We start from the raw sequence: 19,190 nt of genomic DNA on the forward strand, positions 1-19,190 counted from the left end.
GATCTTGAGCATTCGAGGGGGACTGATAATTCCCCTGATTATTTTTCTAGGTCCTGGGACCTGTGATAGCCACATTTCGCTTCTTTGCTGGTATCAAGCGTGATACACACTTGACCATTCCTCTTAACTCTGTCGCTTGAGAGAGCGAGGGTAGGATTCTTTCAAAGGGTGTGAGGCTATGATTGGGGAGAAGAGAGAACACAGGTTGGTCCCCATCGGGGGAAGACGCCCACTCAGAGCATTAAGGGCACGCATTACTACGCGGGGTAAGATTCTAGTTGAACATGTGATTCACTCCAAAGGGAGGATCAACAAATACTCAAGGATAATCGCATATCTCCTTGGTCACCTGAAGACTGACGTTCCTCCTTGAGGTATGGGAGTTTGATATCTCAATCATCTTCTGCCTTCACAGGCATCCAACAAGGATTCAAGGGAAAAGGAAAAAAAGGGGGAGAGCTACCGATCTTTTCGTTAGCAGCCTTCTCACGACGACGCCAAATGTTGGTGTGAAAAATATGATCTTAGCTCCTTCAGTTTGTTTTTGTCCTAGCTCACCCTTGGCCCAGTTCCTTATCCTGAGACAAAACCAAACATGAGAGTGGGCCGCCTCTGAGGACGGGAAGCCACCTCCGAAGGACAAGTCAATTCGAGAGATGGAAGCTGAAGTTTCTACCCAATAATGGATTTCCTTGAGGAGTGAAGAGAAGAAATTCATCCCATGTTATGAGGAGACTTGAATTCTCTTACTTGGTCATGCGTTCTCTAAGAATACATAGCTGATTTGCACCTGTCGTGGTAGGAGGTGGTTCACAGCCCTCCGATGGGGATCTCTTCAGTGGAAGGTGGGGATGACTTCATCCACAGGGCTTGATAGATAAGTTTGATGACTGGGCTGCCCTGCCATCGTGTTGTCTTGTCAACGGGTGAGTTGTCAGCGCTTGTATTGACATGACAACATCCCATGGCCGCCTGGGCGAAGGAGCAGGCAGCTAGGCTCGAGAGAGACTCTGAACTAATTAGAAGCTTCCATATCCGCAGTGGGATATCAGAGATCCTCCGTACTCAATAAATGCATAAGAGACATTGAGGGAACTTCTACCTTCGCCGAGAAGTCCTCTGGGAGTAGAAGTACCATATTGCCCCTTGGATAAGTTTCTCAAAGGATACCCTTCCCAGGAAGTGCGTTTTCCCGAGAAGCCCTTACTAGGCTAAATATTCTTGGTGGATTACAGAAAGCAAAGAGACCATGCATCTCGGGATAAGTTAGTCCTATCGATCCTAGAGTTGCTAATATTTTAGCCAAGGAAGTAGCAAAAGTCAAATGTTCAAAGGATTCGGAGAGAGAAGAAGTCGGCCATGGAAAAGAACCGTCAGCAAATCCAAGAAACTCATAACCTCTAAGAAACAAGAGGAACTGAGCTTTCCAAACAAGAAAATTCGTCGCATTGAGCTTAATCAGTAAGCCAAAATTGAAGTTTAGCCCAACAGTGGACGGAGAAGATGATGGAGCCACTGTTGGAGAAGATGACGGAACCATCGTAGGATAAGGAGTCGACACCATTACCAAGATCGACAAAAGGACAATGGCCTAACAAAACCTGAGATCATATAGTGGGTGAAATGAATCTTTATTCAACAGATGTAATGTCTTCTTTTCTTTTCATTTCTCTCTCTTTTTTTCTTTTTTTTTTTTCTTTTTAGTAGAAAGATGTAAATGTCACTATACAAAGTATTTACACAAAAAAATGTAGAATAGGAAATGTCCAGAATACCCATATAGCTAATATGAAATCCTAAGTGGTAGGGGGTTCCTTAATATAGAGCCAAGAGAAGACGATGATGCTGATTACTATCATACTATGAGACTATAATCAACAAAGGGGTTTCCTCCCGATCCGTTCGGCAGAGACTCCCACATCTGCTCTGTTGAACATAAAAAATTGGATGCATTCCTTTTCCGTTGCTAGAGTGAGTTGCATACTTCCGCGCATTGATGCAAGGAATTTGAAATGAAATTCAGCTTATGATCAACTAAAAAGCAAGAAGGGTGAACTTCGTGGGCTGATCGGGTCGACCGTCCTCGCTGAAAAAAAGCTGGCTCCTGACAATTTGCTTATTTAAAAACAAAAAATAGGTTGGGAAGGTGTTATAGAGAATTGGATTGGTGGAGAGGAAAAAGAAAAAGTGAGTGAGCAATCTTCATGCAAAACAAGCTTTCCCACCCCCATCAGACTCGGAAGTAGAATTGCCGGTGAGGAGAACTACTGATTTAAGTGGGTCCTGAAGATCAAACTTTTCAAGTTCTAGGTGCATCTTGTGTAATATGTAAGGACTTCCCCACTGCTGAATCAATGATTTGTCTGTGTCGTTCATGAACATGGATTGCGCTCTTGTTCTTTCCTTCTAAGCAGGGGCGGACCCATGAAGGGGCTGGAGGGGGCCATGCCCCCCCCCCGGATTTTTAAAAATTTTATACATATTCCCTTAATTCCTTTAATTTTTCCGATATTTTTTCTTCCCACTTGTGAAATGTCACTATTTGGCCCCCCCCCCAATATTGTGAACAATTTTTAAAGGTAAAATGATGGGTATAAATGACATTCCTAATAAAAAATTAATTCATCAATCCCTAATTATTCTCCCCTCCCCTCTCTTCTCTCTCATCTTTTCTTTCTATTTATTCTCTTTTGTTTCTATAAAGGTGGGGTTAAAGGAAATTTTTGGGAAAAAATCTTATCTTATTAGGTATTCAAAAATTAAAATGTTATTTATAATTAAAAACTAACTTTTCAATCCCTATTTATTCTCCTATCTCCTCTCTCCTCTATTCTTTTTTTTTTTCCTATTTATTCTCTTCCCTTTCTATAAGCGTGGCTAAGAAAATTTGGAAAAAAATATACTCCACAATTAGTCTCTTTCTCTTTTTTTTTTTTTTTTTTTTTTTTATTCTTTTTAATTTGATTTTATATTCTATGTTTCTTTATTTCTTCTGCAATTTTTGTTATTTGATTTTGTATTGTGAATAAAATGTCTATAGTTAATAGGTAACTAACTACCATTGATTTGCATTTCTTACCTAAAATTTTTTTTTGTTTACATCTCCTACCAAAGAAATTTTGGTTTACATCTAACTTTTTAGAGTTGAAGTCATGTTTTTTTTTATATTGTGGCTTTAATTTTACCTATATTTTGTCGAAAAAAAATATCATTATCAATAATTTATAATTTTTTTTCAAATATGTGTAGGCCCCACAAAATATATGTGGGTCTATTATTTAATTTAATAAAATAGTTTAGAGGTGAGACCCCAAATGGGAAGGTTATCTACCTTTCATTTTTCGGCCCCCACTATTGCATCCTGGGTCCGCCACTGCTTCGAAGCCTCACTTACTGAGCTCCTTGAGTACAAATCACGCCTACCTTCAATTTCTTGTCAGTGGGGTGAGCGTTTCACACGACCTGCACTTTTGCCTCAACAGAAAGAGAGAGGGGAGGTTGGGCCCAATCGTCCGATAGAGGGGGGGACCTTGAAAAAGTGTGACTGAAGCCTATGGGCGAGGTATAAGTGTATAACTTTGTTTTGATTGTCTCTTACGGCATCAAGTGTTTTCTGAAAATATTTTGAACGCAACTTCTTATTATGTTAACAAGTGTCATTTACCAAAAAAAAAAAAAAAAAAAACCAAGTGTCATCGCATTTTATGTTTATTATTTTTTGAGGTCGAGTACAATATCTGAAACGACAAGATTTCGCACAAAGAGAGACCAAAGACCTTGTAGGCATTATCTTCTCAAACTCAATAAACAATATCTGCAATTCCATTTATTCTCATACACCACAAACATGTTACCTATATGTGCTTTTGCTGTTGCTGGGACAAAATCCTTTTGCCAATATTTAGCACTGTACAAAAAAATAAATAATCAAGCCAGCGTTAAACACGTCATTATATGTTAAGCTGGCTGCTTATAAATCACCATCCCACTGTCTAGCTCAAGTTTGATTAGATTAAATTTGTCACACAAGTAAAAGCAAGTTCCTCTGGACCAAGGATAGACAAACAGCGCGTACTTTTTCTACCCAAAAAAAACAAAACAAACAGGGTGTACCCAGTGCATGAGCTCCCGCCACTGCAAGGGATCCTCCAGACCAAGGACCTCCATCCACCAGTATCCTAGGAGTTGGAGTACGCCCGCACAACATCTAATATCGGAGCTCGGCAAATCGGACATTTCCCACTACTCCATTGCAATTCATGTGCACACTTGAAACAAGTGCACATGTGCCCACATCTGAACAAGTGGAGGGGGGGGGGTGTTTGGAATACCAGTTAACATTAGATATCAGACGCCATCAATTTTTGTTAATAACTTCCAACCTGAAACCAACACTTTTATAGTACCTGTATAACAGTGAGTCAACCTGCATCTCGCAGCAGATACAACACTTTCCTCTTGGCATTGGTACCTCATTAGGCAATTCTGTTGCATCTCCACCATGAACTGCAATGGCCATGAAAAAGGAGATGTTCTGACATGAGACGGTTTACACAGGAGAAAAACTGATTAATAAACAGACATAGAAGGCACACGTTCATTTATTTGACCTTCAAACGGACTGAAGAATGGGCAATCTGTGAGAACAGAAAGAAAACAATCTTATATTGTACACAAAACACATTCCTTACAACAGACATATTAGAGAGTTAATCAAAAGATACTGGACCAAAGAGGGACACCTGAGAATTCCCATAAATGAAAAATAGAGAAGTTTTAATAATTCTAGTCTGAGAAATGAGGGTATTCATCTTTCAGCTGACCTGAATGGAAAACAGCAGCAGATACCTCCTTCTTAATAGCATGTTGTAACTTGTTCTGCATGTCCATGCAGCTCTCCATTGATTTTCGCAGTTCATATATCTCATTATGGAGTCGGACCATATGCCCTCTCAAATCAGATACGAGATCCATTTCCTGTAATCATGGGCCACATGATGTTATCTCGTCTAAATATAACATGAGGACCTTTGTATTAAGACCACTAATAGAGAAACAAAGGAAACTCACAACAGCAGAATGATTCATGGAGGACTGTAGATTGGCTTGACTCTGATATTCAGATGGTTGTAATGAAGTCGATGCAACTTGTTCAGAATAGTCCCCGGCTTCATAATCTTGATACTGGTCCTGTGATCTCAGTTGATATGGTAAAGGGAGGCTGTATGACATAGAGAAAGGTACGCTGAATGATGTAGATGAAAAATTATCAGATGTAACGCTTGCTTCGAGATATGGATGCTCAAAATTATTATCTCCTCCTTCTCGGCTTTCTGACGCATGCCTTCGTCTTTGTATGCAAGACATAATCATTTGGTTCATAGTTTCCCTGAAGTCACTGGCAAGGAAATTTGATACACTTCTTCTGCATATGAAAGAGGGGAGATCCATGAGAACTACTAGAATTGCCATGAAGGTACTTATTTTAGCTACATGCAATATCTTGTACTTTTCAGGTTCAATGATCATGTATAAGAAATCTAAAAATTCTAATTTGAATGTTGAGCTTTATATATTAATTTGTACAACAGTTGTCAGTTTCAAGACAACCTATTGGTAATAAGTAGTAGATTCACCACATAAGTCAGGATTTCACATTTATTTTGTAAGAACTCGGACACCCTTTACCCAAGGGGAGGGGAGAAGAAAGAAAGAAGATTGATGTATCAATGTTAGACAGCGCATCCAAGTCATATGTAGCTCAAAACTCTCCATGTTTGACAGGGTTCACTACAGAATTGGGAGGGTATGAAAAGAAGCCTGAGTTCTGAAGACACCATTTAGTTGTGGTGCCCTGTTGAGCTTTTCCTGTGGTGTATATGAATATTTCCAGCCTTTCCAATATGTGATAGTGAATCCAGGATTTAATCTTTGACACCATCAACAAGAACTTACAACATGAAGAAGATAATCCTCATGCAGATCCTTTTTCTGTGTGAGTGTGTGTTGGGGGTGTGGGGTGTGGATTAGTCTCTAACTTTGCCACCCCTGGCCACTCAATATAGTTTCAGTTTCTTTGAGATTCAAAACCTTTAAGATTCTACCCAACAAACAAAAACCTTTTAAGATTTCTCAAATGAATGGTTACATAAAGAAATTAAGACCAGATATGAATACCTTTGTAGAAGCTCTCGAATTTCCCCATTTTCTGAACTGTTCTCAAGCACTTCCTGGCACCATTCTTGTCTGGCACGTCTCCAATCTCTAGATGGACGAGAAATATTACATAACCAGGTTCCGTTGGTAGATCCTTCAAACTGCTCAGCATCAAGATCTGGTTCAGCTGTTGCTGCATTCCTTCCTTCATTCTCTGGATTATTCTCAAGAACATTCTGGTACCATGACTGCCCTCCCCAGTCCATTTGTAGGTGAAGACCATCAGTTAGCCAATTTCTGTCAGCAGACCCTGCAAGCTGCAGCATCTCAGATTCTGGATCTTCTGTTACTGAAACCCTCTCCCTGACTTCAGAGTTGTGATCAAGCACATCCTCGTACCATGCTCGTGTCGAATGTCTCCAATCATGTTGAAAGCTAGGAACATTATCAAGCCAAGTTATATTTGTGGATCCTGCAGGTTGCAGCATACCAGGTTCTTGTACGCTTGTCACAATATTGCTTTCCCCATCTTCTGAATTATTTAGAAGCAAGTCCTGGTACCATGGTTGCACTGAAGCTCTCCATTCACTTTGTGGATGAGAAACATCACCCAGCCAGGTTCCACCAGAGGATCCAACAGGCTGCTCAGTTTCTGACTCTGGTTCTTCGGTTAAACCATTCTCTTCTATATCATGTGAGGCAGGCAAACTGTTCATTCTTCTTTCCTGGGCAGGGTCCCTAACCACTAACCATGATCCTGGCCGTGCATAATCTGAACTCTGACTTGCTGCTTCTTGCAGATCTTCATTAGTAGAACGCATTGAGTGGTTCACTGGGGATGTGCCTTCCTGCTCAATTCTCGCTACCTCCCGATGATGGATTTCTTCATTATTGACCCAATTAGAAGCACTAGAATGCTTTGAATCTGTGTTGTTATCTGGTAGCTGTGTACAAGAATTTGACCTATCCCCAGATTCTCCACCATGGACCTCCGCAGCATCTCGGTCAGGACTAAATTTCTGCCTGAGTTTTGTTTTTAGATCTGTTGTCAATTCTCAAGGCTTGGAAGAAACTAGTCCACCTTCTAAAAATTGAAGATGATAACAAATGTGCAAGCTATGCAAATCACCTAGCACTAAGTTTACAACATCGGTATCGAGTATCCTATCGGTCAAGTGATTTTAAGAGATGTATCGTCTTGTATCAAGTATTGTATCATACTAGCCAATACATTTTGGTGCAATTCAGTACGTGCCCTTTAATAATAAAGAGAGACATGTCGACATGAATCATATGGGTTGTATCCAATATGGATATACATTGACTAGTATCCACTGTATCATGGCATACTTTAAACCATGCCCAGCACTTAATAAACTAGAATTTTGAAGGCATCGTATGGGAGAATGGAAACTGTGTCCATCATCATGCCATGCTGCCTAAAAACAAATTTTTATTTAGAAACGGCACCTAACTTGTATGGTAGTTATTGGATTTAGCATTTTTTTGGCTATAGATTTAATAAAAGAAGTTGGAAAGAGAAATGTGTGGAGAAGAAAATGTATCACCATAATAGATGCAAACAAATGAATGTATATCACCCAGCACACAATAAACTAAAATTTTGAAGGCATCGGATGGGAGAGTGGAACTTGTGTCTGTTATCATGCCGTGCTGCCTAAAAAACTATGTTTTTTCTCTTCCAGAAATGGCACCTAACTTGTATAGTAGTTATTGGATTTAGCTTTCTTTTGGGCTTCAGATTTAACGATACAAATTGAAAGGAGAAATGTGTGTAGAATAAATTGTATCACCATATTTGACTCTAACAAATGAGTTATGAAACAATATGGAGAGTAGATACACCTAATTTGATAATCTGCATAGTTCTTTTTTCGGCAGCAGATTTATGATATCCTACCATACAAATTTTTCAAAGACATATTTATTTCACTGATGCGAGTCATTAAAAATAGGATGGGAATCATCAGAATCAGCAACTACTGGTGATTTTTTATAAACCATGTGAGTCGTAGGAATTTTTCGATCCCACTGTGACTAAAACAAGAGAAAAGTTTTACCTTAGTGCCAATATGCTAGCTCCTTGCTGTAATCTACCCAGTTCAGATGCTGCTGCTGATGGACTCTGTTGACCAAGAGCTGCAACTTCCCGTTGTAGTAATCTGAGCTTAAGCATGCACTGAGAAGTGGTGGGACAAAGTAAGTCAATATGGAATGAACAAAAAGCAGAGCCAACTTGATGAGAAGGCTGAGAGATTCATAAAACTCCCAAGGATGGACATCATCCTTGCATAGAATTAATAACCTGAATTCGTCCCCGATGTGCAAATCGGGATACAGCTTGGCGTTCCACCAGTGCTTTGAGCTCCCTCTGCCTTTCACGTTCCATGTATATAAGTAAATCCATCATTGCTTGCCTCCCTCTGACACGGGGACTCTTGACAACATTAAGGAAGCCAGCAACATTAAGGAAGCCCTTCTGTTCTCCTCCTTGTTCCTGTACTAGAGGGTCAATTACCGTGGGCTGCTCTTGATGGTGTTCACCGGTGCAAGGGGTCATTGAATTATGTGCTGCTATTGATTCCCCTGAAGTCAGTTTTCTAATTATATCTGAAACCTTGGACCTCTCTCTTTCTCCAACTTCAGAGACCCCTTCAACATCCGAAACCCTGGGTCCCTGGGATGAGGAAGAAAGTTGTTCATTCGTTGTCTTTTGTTCGGACTCCCAATCCGTAAACGAGTCCTCGGGAGCCACGTGACTCGCATATCTTTCATATCCAGGGTCGCAAACTTCAGAGCGTGGTGTTGGGTCCTCCGGAGAGGAGGCATTCTCAAGATTGTAGGTTCCAGAATCGAGCCCACCGCCACTGGAAATGGTTGAATTCGAATTAAAGCTGCAGTTGTTACCGGATGTCGGCTTCGCTTCTGCTTCAAATTCTCTCCACATCTGTAGAAGGGAAGAAGTGTGCAGACTGGGAAGATCGACGGAGCTCTCCGAGGGACCATGAGGACTCTCTGAGAGGAACGACGATCCGACCGTTGAAACAGGGTGAGAGTTAGAGAGGGCCATGAGCTCTGCTTCATGTGTCTGTCTCTCTGTGGTTACCTTCATCTCCTTCGCCTCACGAGTAGCCCACCGATCAAGTACTCTTGACTGCTTCATCACCAATGGTGAAGACTCATCAACAAACCGCTCTTCTTCCTCCCTTTTGCCAGGAGCTCTAAAATTATGGTCGTTCTTCTCCCGATTGCCTACTCGATTCTCCGAATTTTCATCGAAAACAGAGACGGGACCTCTGGAGCCAGAGAAGGCGATGCAAGAGTTAAAGTTATCCCTGACAAACTCTTTGAGATTCTTCTCAAGAGATGCTTGCTGCTGGGTTCGACCGTCGTCTTGGCTTTCTCTTTCTTTGTCTTTGTGACGCCAATTGTGATCCCTGAGAACACAACCCAAATGAGCCGAGGCCATTTGGACTTGTGAAGAGGCCATTCTTTTTTAATTTTTTGATTTTTTTCCTTTTAGCTCATTCGAATCAAGCATTCAGCTCCTTGATATCCTTTTCAATTCAAATTTGCCTCGAAGAGACAAATCAAGGCAAAAAAATCCAGGACGGATAAGAGAAGAACGCCCTTAACATCCATCAATGTTCTTCGCCCACCTTAATCCCCCAAAAAAGAAAAGAAAAGAAGAAGAACAATCATATAAAAAGCGGAGAAAAAAATTCAAAAGAGAAAGGGTTGGGGGGAGAGAGAGAGAGAGAGAGAGAGAGAGAGAGAGAGAGAGAGAGAGAGAAACGATTCAAAGAATAATCGAATAAGGGAGGACAAAGGACAAAATCCAAAGAGTTAATTCAGGAAACAATAACGTAAAACCGCTTATTCAGTTCATAGTCTCATACCGATTATCTATTTTTGCAATCCAGCAAACCGCTTGAAAGAGAGATGAAGCGATGATGCTGATAAGGATAAAATGACTAATGGAAGGAACGAATTTGGGAGACAAATAAGGAAAGATAACGAAGTAGGAACAAAGCAAGGCAAGGCATTTACCTCCTGGGATTGGGAGAGGCGTGGTTATAACAGCAGAAACCCGTTTTTGGTCTCAGGGGCCAAACAAAAGCTGAATGATTTTTTTGGATAGAGAATTGAGAAAGAATGAGAGTCAAGGAAGTAAACTTACCAGGAACCCTTACATAGGACGAAAGCTTGATTGATCATGAGGCTCCACTGTACGATTTTGGCCTTTTGGGGGCAGAGGAGGAGTGACGGTTGTGGTGATCGTGATGGTTACGGTGATGGCGAGAGCAGCGAGGAAGAAGGAAGGAAAGAGAGACGTTGTTGGATTGTAGCCGTTTGGTCTCGAGGGAGAGTGGGAAGTGTTGGGTGGGACCCCATTTATTAAAAACTATATGTTGAAGCGTTGAAGGAGATTTACAGGAGGAAAAAAAAAAAAAAAACACCTTGAAGGAGTGATCAGTGAAGGGAAGGTTTGGCGTGGAAGCGAGTGGACGTGCAAAGTGGGACCATAGGTGAAGGAATACCTCCTTGGCCGTGACGCGTGTCGACCGTGCTTGAATGGAAAGTGAGAAGTTGTTCCTGATTAGATTTTACTACATTTTGAATTAGATTAGATTTTGGTGAGGGTTGTAACTTGTAAGGGCAAAGAAAAACGAAACCTTTGACCTTTCCATCTTCCCGCTTCCCCTGAGGTGAGCTGGCTGTGCTGAGGTCGTGGGAGACCGGGCGCGGTGGTCCATTTTTGTGAAAGGAGTTGGGATCTCTATTCCTGGATTTTCTTTTAAAGTGTGTTTTATATAATTATATTAATTGTTTTTTTTTCTTTTTTCAAATTATTTATATTAATTGTTGGGTGCATATACCATAGAGAATTTTTGAATTTGAATGAAAACAAAAAGAACTTTGGGAAAGGGAAGTGGGGATTGTTACATATACCATCATGGAATATGGAATCTTGACCTCCCATTGGAAGACACTAATGTTTCTATGGTTCTATCTAGGATTTTTATTTGTTAGTATGATGGTTGTAGTTGCCAAGCATTGTGATTACACCACGCCACGTTTGCAACAAATAATCCGATAGTATCAAATAAGATCGGTGTATGACTTATTATTATTATTAGGGTAAATATCACTTAACTCCCCTCCTAGTTTGACAAATAGCACTTACACCCCCTTTTAGTTGGATAATATCACTTACCTCCCCTCTTACCTAGTAAATATATCAAACACACTCCCCTCTGTTAACTTTTTCCGTTAAATTTAACTTTTATCGTTAAATATTTTTTTAAAATCCCAAATTACGTTTGACTAAAAATATTTTTTATTTAATCACCCTAGTAGTTAAAATAATAAATTACCATTAATTAAAATAATTGTTAAAAAAATCAAAACACCATAGTTAAAACTCAAATTATCTTTAATTATTAAAAGCCTAACATACCTTCTTCTTTTTTAAATATTTATCAAACAATTAAAAAAAAATTACTAAACCCAAAATAGTAGTAAGTGTTTAATTTTATGAACATACCCCTTTTTTTTTTAATTGCATTTTTAATTTTACTTGATAGTAGTAGGTGTTTTTTTTAATTGTTTGATAAAAAAAAAAAATGTATGTTGGCTTTTAATAATTAAAGTTAATTTGAATTTTAATTATGGTATTTTGATTTTAATAATTATTTTAATTGAGGGTAATTTAGTATTTTAACTGTTAGGATGATTACGGTAATTTAAGGTAAATAAAAAAATATTTTTCGCCCAGAGTAATTTGGGGTTTTAGAAAAATATTTAAGGGTAAAAGTTAAATTTAACGAAGAAAATTAACAGAGGAGAGATGTTTGATATATTTGCTAGGTAGAAGGGAGGTAAGTGAACTAAGAGGGGGTGTAAGTGCTATTTGTCCAGCTAAGAGGGAGGTAAGTGATATTTATCCTTATTATTATTATTATCCAAATATTTAATATTTTATAAATTTAACAAAAAAAAACCACTGACTATCCGACCTTAAACATTTGAATGTATAAATCAACATTAATTCTCCCATGCCTTAGACGTTGGCTATTTTCTTTAAGAATCAACGAATTCAGTCAGTTCATCTTTTATTAGAGTAGGATATGGGAGAACTCTTGATTGTGAATAAAAGAACTAAATAAATGAATCCGCTTATCCACTTCACCTTAAGTACCTAAAATGGAAAGATCACGTAATCATGGTTGACAATCTTGTGTGTGTTGGTTGTAGTAACAAGAATTACTACGGATTCTCTGATGCTGTGGCATCAAATTTAGGCCATTATTGCAGTTGAAATGATACGATCAAGTAGGTTCTCATCACACACAAAATAAGTAAGTAGGTTCTGCCCCCCGCCCCCAACTCCAAAAAAATTAAAAAACGATAGTTTGAACTTTAACTCCTACGTACTCTTCCCAATGATTCGAGATTGAGGATTTTTTTTTTTTTTTTTTTTTGGTAATTCAAATTCATTCAACCAAAGAAGCACAAACATCCGAGTTACAAAGCTTGGATAACCAAGTACGTCTTGGAGACTGATGTGCCAAGAGGCCCAAGATCAAGAGAAGGAAATAACTATTGTCCAAGGAACTGTATGTTACTTACCCAAAGAAACATGGACGTTTGATTGTGGTAGACCATTAATTTAACAAATTTTTATTTGCTGCAAGTTTGCTATTTATAGCTAATGACGAGAATTATAACACGTGTATAGAAACCGATCCTAACGGTGTAGAATAAATTGATAAGAATATATATATATATATATATATATATATATATATATATATATATATATATATATATATATATATATATATATATGTAAATATAGCTTTTTATTTTTTCATTAAAGTCTTTAATATTCTATAAATTCATAAAATAAAACTCCTAATTTTATCCGATCATAAACCACTTGTTTTTAGTGAAGAAGTTATTGAAGGAAAGAAGCTTAAGATATGTGACCTGTTGCCAATTAGGTGGATCTAGTTAGGCCGGTACCTAAGAAAAACCACGATTTTTTAACCTATCTCTAATATAAAGGTTGATAAATTTTTTGAAAATATGGTGGAGAATCACATCAACAAAGTATTGTTGAGAGAGAGAAAGAATGAGAGGCAGGTGAGGAAAGGAGAGGGCGTTTTTATTTAATTTTATCAAGAATTTTTGGAATTACGGTGGTTTAGCATTGGATAAAGTAGGAGTTTTGTTTTGTAAATTTTCAAAATATTAAATACTAAAATGTCAAAAGAAAAAGTAACATTTACATATGCGTCCCTGTAAGTTTATCCTACACCCGTCGAATTATTTTTCGTACACATGGCATAATCAGCAATGTTAACTACAGTCTACAGCCAGTAATGGCTGCTCCAAATAAAAATCCTAATTTAACAAGTCTACACTCGTACGGACATAATGAGCTTCATAGAAGACATGGTTTAGAGGCAAAGGACAAGTGGAAGCTAGTGTTCAATGAGTGGGGAAAAACAGTTATGAGGGGACGTGTCATTCTGGTTGAGGGTGGAACAGGGGAGGAAGGAAGGCATTTCTAGTTTTGAGTGAGAGGTTGGGCCATTACACTTTGTTGCGACTTGGCAAAACAGAGAGATTATATAAAGGGGAGAGAGAGAGAGAGAGAGAGCGAGAGGGACAAACTTCATTGATGCCTTCATTAGCTCATTCCATTACATTTATACATGTTGGTTTTCTATGTATATGGGAAAAGCAACATCATGAATCGAGTACACCATGAATTTGATTCATTTATCAATATAAAATTAGGAAGATAAGGATCCTACCTGGATATGCGTTTTTCAATGAATTTCCAGAGGAAGATATACGAATCGAACCCCACGTATCGTCTCTCCACAAAATCACACACTAGTGAATTCTCAATCACATGGAAAGAGAATAAGATCTACAACCCCAAGAACCATTGTAGATGAAATGGTCAAGATGAGATCGAGCAAGAAGATGAGAGACCAAGAAAAATGATTACCAATATCTCATTTTATTGTAACCACCTAATTAGCAATTTTCAAAATTGCCCATGGGCATAGCAATAATTCACAACATCTCCCACTTGCCCAAGGGCAAGTAACATTCTCTCCATCATAGTGTATCAATCCCAGACACATACACTTCTATTCCAAATATACATATTTAGATCTCTCAAGTATGTATCCTAAATACACATACCACTTATATCTCAAAGACCAACATCCACAAGTCATACTGGTAAATGCGTTGTGCAACTGGTAATATACCTGCACTCATGAGCTACGAACTAGAAACTTTCCAAGAAGGCCATGATAGCAACATCACCTAAAGAAACACATAAAATAAACATCAATATACCATAGTGTTATAGGTTTATTCAAACTCACAAAACAAAAAGTATCTCGATCCCTTTGAGAGACCATCTTAAAATGTTTGCTACTCTAACTAATACAGTTGATGCTAGCAAACACTTTAGGGTGCCTATGAATCAAACCTTCATTTTGCCCTAGGTCACCACTTCACTTGGGATTGACTCATTTCCCGGTAATAACTCTTTAGATCGAATCAATCATGACCATAGGTAACATCCCAAAGTAGCTACATCAACCCTTCATTTCATGATGTCATCAAGAGTCACTAAGGACACTTACGGACCACAAAACTCCAGGACTCACACAAGGAGAGGAGCAGGGATCCATCCTCTCATCTCTCAATGGTCGCAAAGCACCCATAGTATGATATAAGTGCTATGGTGGAGCACTCTATAAACAATAGAATGTATGTCTCTCCTAACAACATCCAGTTTTAATCTAGTCACACCACTTGCACCTAACCCAAGCTGCTTTATTGTCGCTATCCTAGTTCCACATAAAGAATTTGCCCTGGCTTCTGTAGACTATATGAATGGTGGGAACATTCATTTCGATTATTTTTTCCACAAAAAATCTCATATTTATTTCAAAATAAAGGTAACAACTGGATTATGAATCGACTTACACAAAGTCATTCACAATCCATCTCGTCTCCGCTTGCTACTAAGGTGCTAGAGGCTAATGCCCATGTGAGTGAGCCATTTTCGTGCTTATTGACATATCAAGTTTTATGTTAGAACAACACAATCACAAAGAAAATGGTAAAACAAAGCTGGATATAACTCATTTGCTCAAAATAAGAAAGCTCCAGTACGCGTACATATCACAATCTACGCAAGCCCAATGACTTAACATGAGAAACAAAAGTATCATTGGCTATAGGTTTGGTAAGTGGATCAACCACCATCTAACTAGTAGATATGTGCTTTAGTACAACTTTCTTTCTGCTACAATGTCTCTAACAAAATGATATCGCACTTGTATATGTTTGGTTTTCCCATGATATTTGGGATCCTTGACATAACTAAGAGCAACCATGCTATCACAGAAGACGAAGGCAGGTTCTTTAGATGTCAACACAAGACTAGTATGTTGTAGGAACCTCCTCAACCAAACAACCTCATGCACCGCAGCTAAGCATGCCACATACTCTGCTTCCATGGTCGAGAGCGCTATGCAAGGTTGCTTCTTGCTATACCATAAAGTGGCCCTGCCATTTAGCAAGAAAGCATATCTAGAGGTTGATTTGAGCTCAACAATATTACCAGCCTAGTCGACATCACTGTAGTTAACCAATCTCAAATTTTGTCCTTGGTAACACAACATGTAGTTAATCATTCCTTTGAGATATCTCAATTTCCTCTTGACTGTTTTCTAGTGCTTTATGCCTAGGTTTGATTGATACTGACTAACCAAACCCTTTGCATAACAAATATCTGGTCTGGTACACATCATAGCATTCATGAGATTATCGACAATATTAGAATATGAAACTCTTTCCCTCTTGGCTTTCTCCACCAGAGTCATAGGACCCATATCAAGGCTTAAGAGCAAACCCTTCTCCACCGGAGTCGTAGGACCCATATCAAGGCTTAAGTGCAAACCCTTCTCCACCGAAGTATTTATCGATTAGCAATTGTGCATTTGGTATCTCTTAAAAACATTATCAATACAGGTCTCTTGAGATAAACCCAATAATCTCTTTCGTCTCTCTAATAATCTTGACACCAAGCACATAGCTTGCTTCACCCATGTCTTTCATATCAAAGATGGAAGACAACCATTTCTTAATGGATTCCAATAGCTCCTCGTTATTGCTAGCCATAACTATGTCATCTACATACAAGGTCAGAATAACAAATTTTGTGACATCCACCCAACCAGTATCCATCCACCCGAATACCTAAGGGAGTGATCTACAGTCAGAAGATTTAGATCTTAGACAATCATACACCACCCCACACAATAGACCAATCATGAGCAAGAATAAATCAAAGTCACACACACACACACACACACACACACACACACACATATAATAGAGTGTGGAAGTGATGCCAAAATTGAATCGGTCTGGAAAGAAAATGCAGTCAAACTCCTAAGTTACTTCAAGTAGTTTCCTTAATTAAATGATAAATATGAATCTCAAAAGCTTCAGTTTAGCGAAAAGTATCAATCAACTCATGGGTAACGCTAATTCTGGTATGCACAGTTATGACACAAACACTCGTCACTGTGTATGTCGTAATCCCCGTAATTAGGTATATCGTATGGATTAGTCATTGGGGCTTCATGATCTTGATACGCGAGATTAGAACCTGCATTAAGGTCTAAAGCAACAAATCCCCGAGGGGTGAGCTCAAAAGAACTCAACAAGTAGTTCACAAGTATATAACCATAAATCACAACATAAGTAAAATATATCATTTAATGTAATATGTTATAATGCAGTGATACTACTATATTCTAACTTATGCAAGTCTCTATCTGGTAGAGATACATTAAGATATGACACCAGCCTCCTCTGGGTGGGTCTCGTCACTCTAATTTCTCACGAGTTGGTTGCCTGTCTTGAGATCTTAGGTAAGGGGTATAGTCATCCCTCTTAGATCATCACCATGGCTAGGGTTTAGGTCACCACTCTCTCACCAAACTATTGGTCTGGTACTGGCTACATAGCCAGATGCAAGTCAACTACTCAGTCACATCATTCTAGGTTTAGATACCTCCCCTCATGCATTTCACACTCTTGGTTCAGTATCCTCCCCTATCTAGAGTCAACGTATCCTATGGCTTCCATCAACTCAGACTCCGCTTCCTCTTAACCCTATTGGTCATCCACATATGATGGGTGGAAAGCTCTAGTGTCCCCTCATGCATCTCACACTCTTGGGCACCCACGAGCCCAAGCCTACCATATACAATCCTATCAATGAATGACCCCCACAATGTGGTGGTGTCCTCTCACGGGTTGGTTTCCGGTTTTGAGCGCCCACCACCCTACACTGATACCATGGGTCACTTGGCATCAATACCCCCACCGATAGGGTGTGACATGACAGGGTGCCTAACCATGTTCTTCTTGGCTGCCTAGAAGTGCTTCCAAGACTACATGTCCATTCTAGGGTTCCTAGTGTAATGGTTGAACCACAACCCCAATTCAAGTCAAAATCCCTTAAATTTAAGCAACACACAAGGATCATAATCAATCACTTTACATCCTGTAATTTCAAATCATTAATATCATACCAAAGTCCTAGAACAACACCATGTATATCAATGTGCAAGATCCACATCATTTAAGAATACAACGATGATTATATACAAGTGGACGTCCTCACCTAGCAAATGATTTGCAACTCCGCAAAGACAATCAAAGGTATGTTCATGCTTCCCAATAAGTCCTAATTACACGTTGGCTATGTAATACCCCTAGATTTTACTAAGGGTATTTTGGTCAATTTTCTCATAAAATAATCACTAATTATATTATATAGCTATATATGTTATTTTGTTATAAGGTTAAATCATGATAATTACCATTTATTTAGAGAATAATAATAATAGTGATAAATTAATTATTTAATGAAAATGGAGTAAGGAAACCAAATCACTAAATAACAAGTGAATTAATCATTTTTTATTCAATTTATAATACTTAAATAAACTCAAATATTAAATTATTAATTATAATATCAGTTAAGTATTTATTATTATTATTATTAGTTTAACTCATTTAATACTTTATAATCAATGCTATAATTAATACTTTAAGTAATAGGAAACACTTCATTTGTGATGTAAACTTAAGAAGAAAGTAAAGAAAAAGGAGTGTGTTGAGAATTAAAATATTTAAAATATCATGTAATAAATTAAAGTTTATATATATTAAACAGTAGTTAATCCTTTAAGAATTTATCAATACATTTAGTTTTTTTATTAATTTATTTAATTAAAAATTTTTAACTTTAATTATTATTATCAATTTCTTGCATATAAATAGGGGGAGGGTATTAAGAAACAATCTCAATGGGAAAAATAGTTGAATGATTTCATATGAGAGAACCTCAAATATATAGGCAGCATACATCCCATGCTGTTAGGTAACTATGAACAATAAAAGAAAGATATAAAACATAGAAATACAATACATGGAAATGTTTGTATGTAAATATAATATATGGAAATGTTTGTATGGAAATGATTTAATAGAGAAACCTAATCAACCAAAGCCAAATTAGGATATTGACGAAATGGAAGGATGAGATGGTATGAAAAGAATTCAAATGTAAAGAATGATGAATGGAAGGAATTCAAATCATCCTTATCACGCCTAATAGAGGGAGTTGACCTTACGGGAGAGATTTCCAAATAAGAGAGAGAGAGAGCTCACTAGAATTAATAGAAATTTATAAATTTCTTTTGATTTAAAACTGAATTTATTTCATTGTAACCGTTTATCTTAGTTCATGTTTTCTTGGACTGCTCAAAAACATTGCAATATTGTGATTTTTGAATCTATCGTGAAGGCAAGTGAGAATCCTTCATGTATATCTACACGCTTGAATCGTTGCGTTATTTGATTTTTATGTTGCAAGTGAGAATCCTTCATGA

General features: G+C 38.1%; 1 protein-coding gene across 3 annotated transcripts; it reads right to left on the bottom strand.

The window, feature by feature from the left end:
• Positions 1 to 3,587: 3,587 nt before the first annotated feature.
• Positions 3,588 to 10,489, bottom strand: LOC149006088 (uncharacterized). Of its 3 annotated transcripts, none has more exons than XM_089169292.1 (8): positions 10,358 to 10,488; positions 8,483 to 9,836; positions 8,238 to 8,356; positions 6,178 to 7,179; positions 5,071 to 5,425; positions 4,824 to 4,977; positions 4,407 to 4,506; positions 3,588 to 4,296 (listed from the first exon to the last, which is right to left on the bottom strand). In XM_089169292.1, exons 2-8 carry the CDS (start codon positions 9,665 to 9,667, stop codon positions 4,179 to 4,181), a joined length of 3,033 nt encoding a protein of 1,010 aa, XP_089025418.1. In that variant the 5' UTR covers positions 9,668 to 9,836; positions 10,358 to 10,488; the 3' UTR covers positions 3,588 to 4,178. The 3 variants fall into 3 exon arrangements, with proteins under 3 accessions (XP_089025418.1, XP_089025417.1, XP_089025419.1); XM_089169291.1 differs by having other exon boundaries at positions 10,077 to 10,488; XM_089169293.1 differs by lacking the exons at positions 3,588 to 4,296; positions 4,407 to 4,506 and adding an exon at positions 4,518 to 4,637 and having other exon boundaries at positions 8,483 to 10,489.
• Between the last annotated feature and the right edge of the window lie 8,701 nt (positions 10,490 to 19,190).

The sequence above is a fragment of the Hakea prostrata genome, chromosome 9, assembly GCF_041222555.1.
Source record: "Hakea prostrata isolate BN-2017 chromosome 9, UWA_Hpros_2, whole genome shotgun sequence".
Classification (NCBI taxonomy): Eukaryota; Viridiplantae; Streptophyta; class Magnoliopsida; order Proteales; family Proteaceae; genus Hakea; species Hakea prostrata.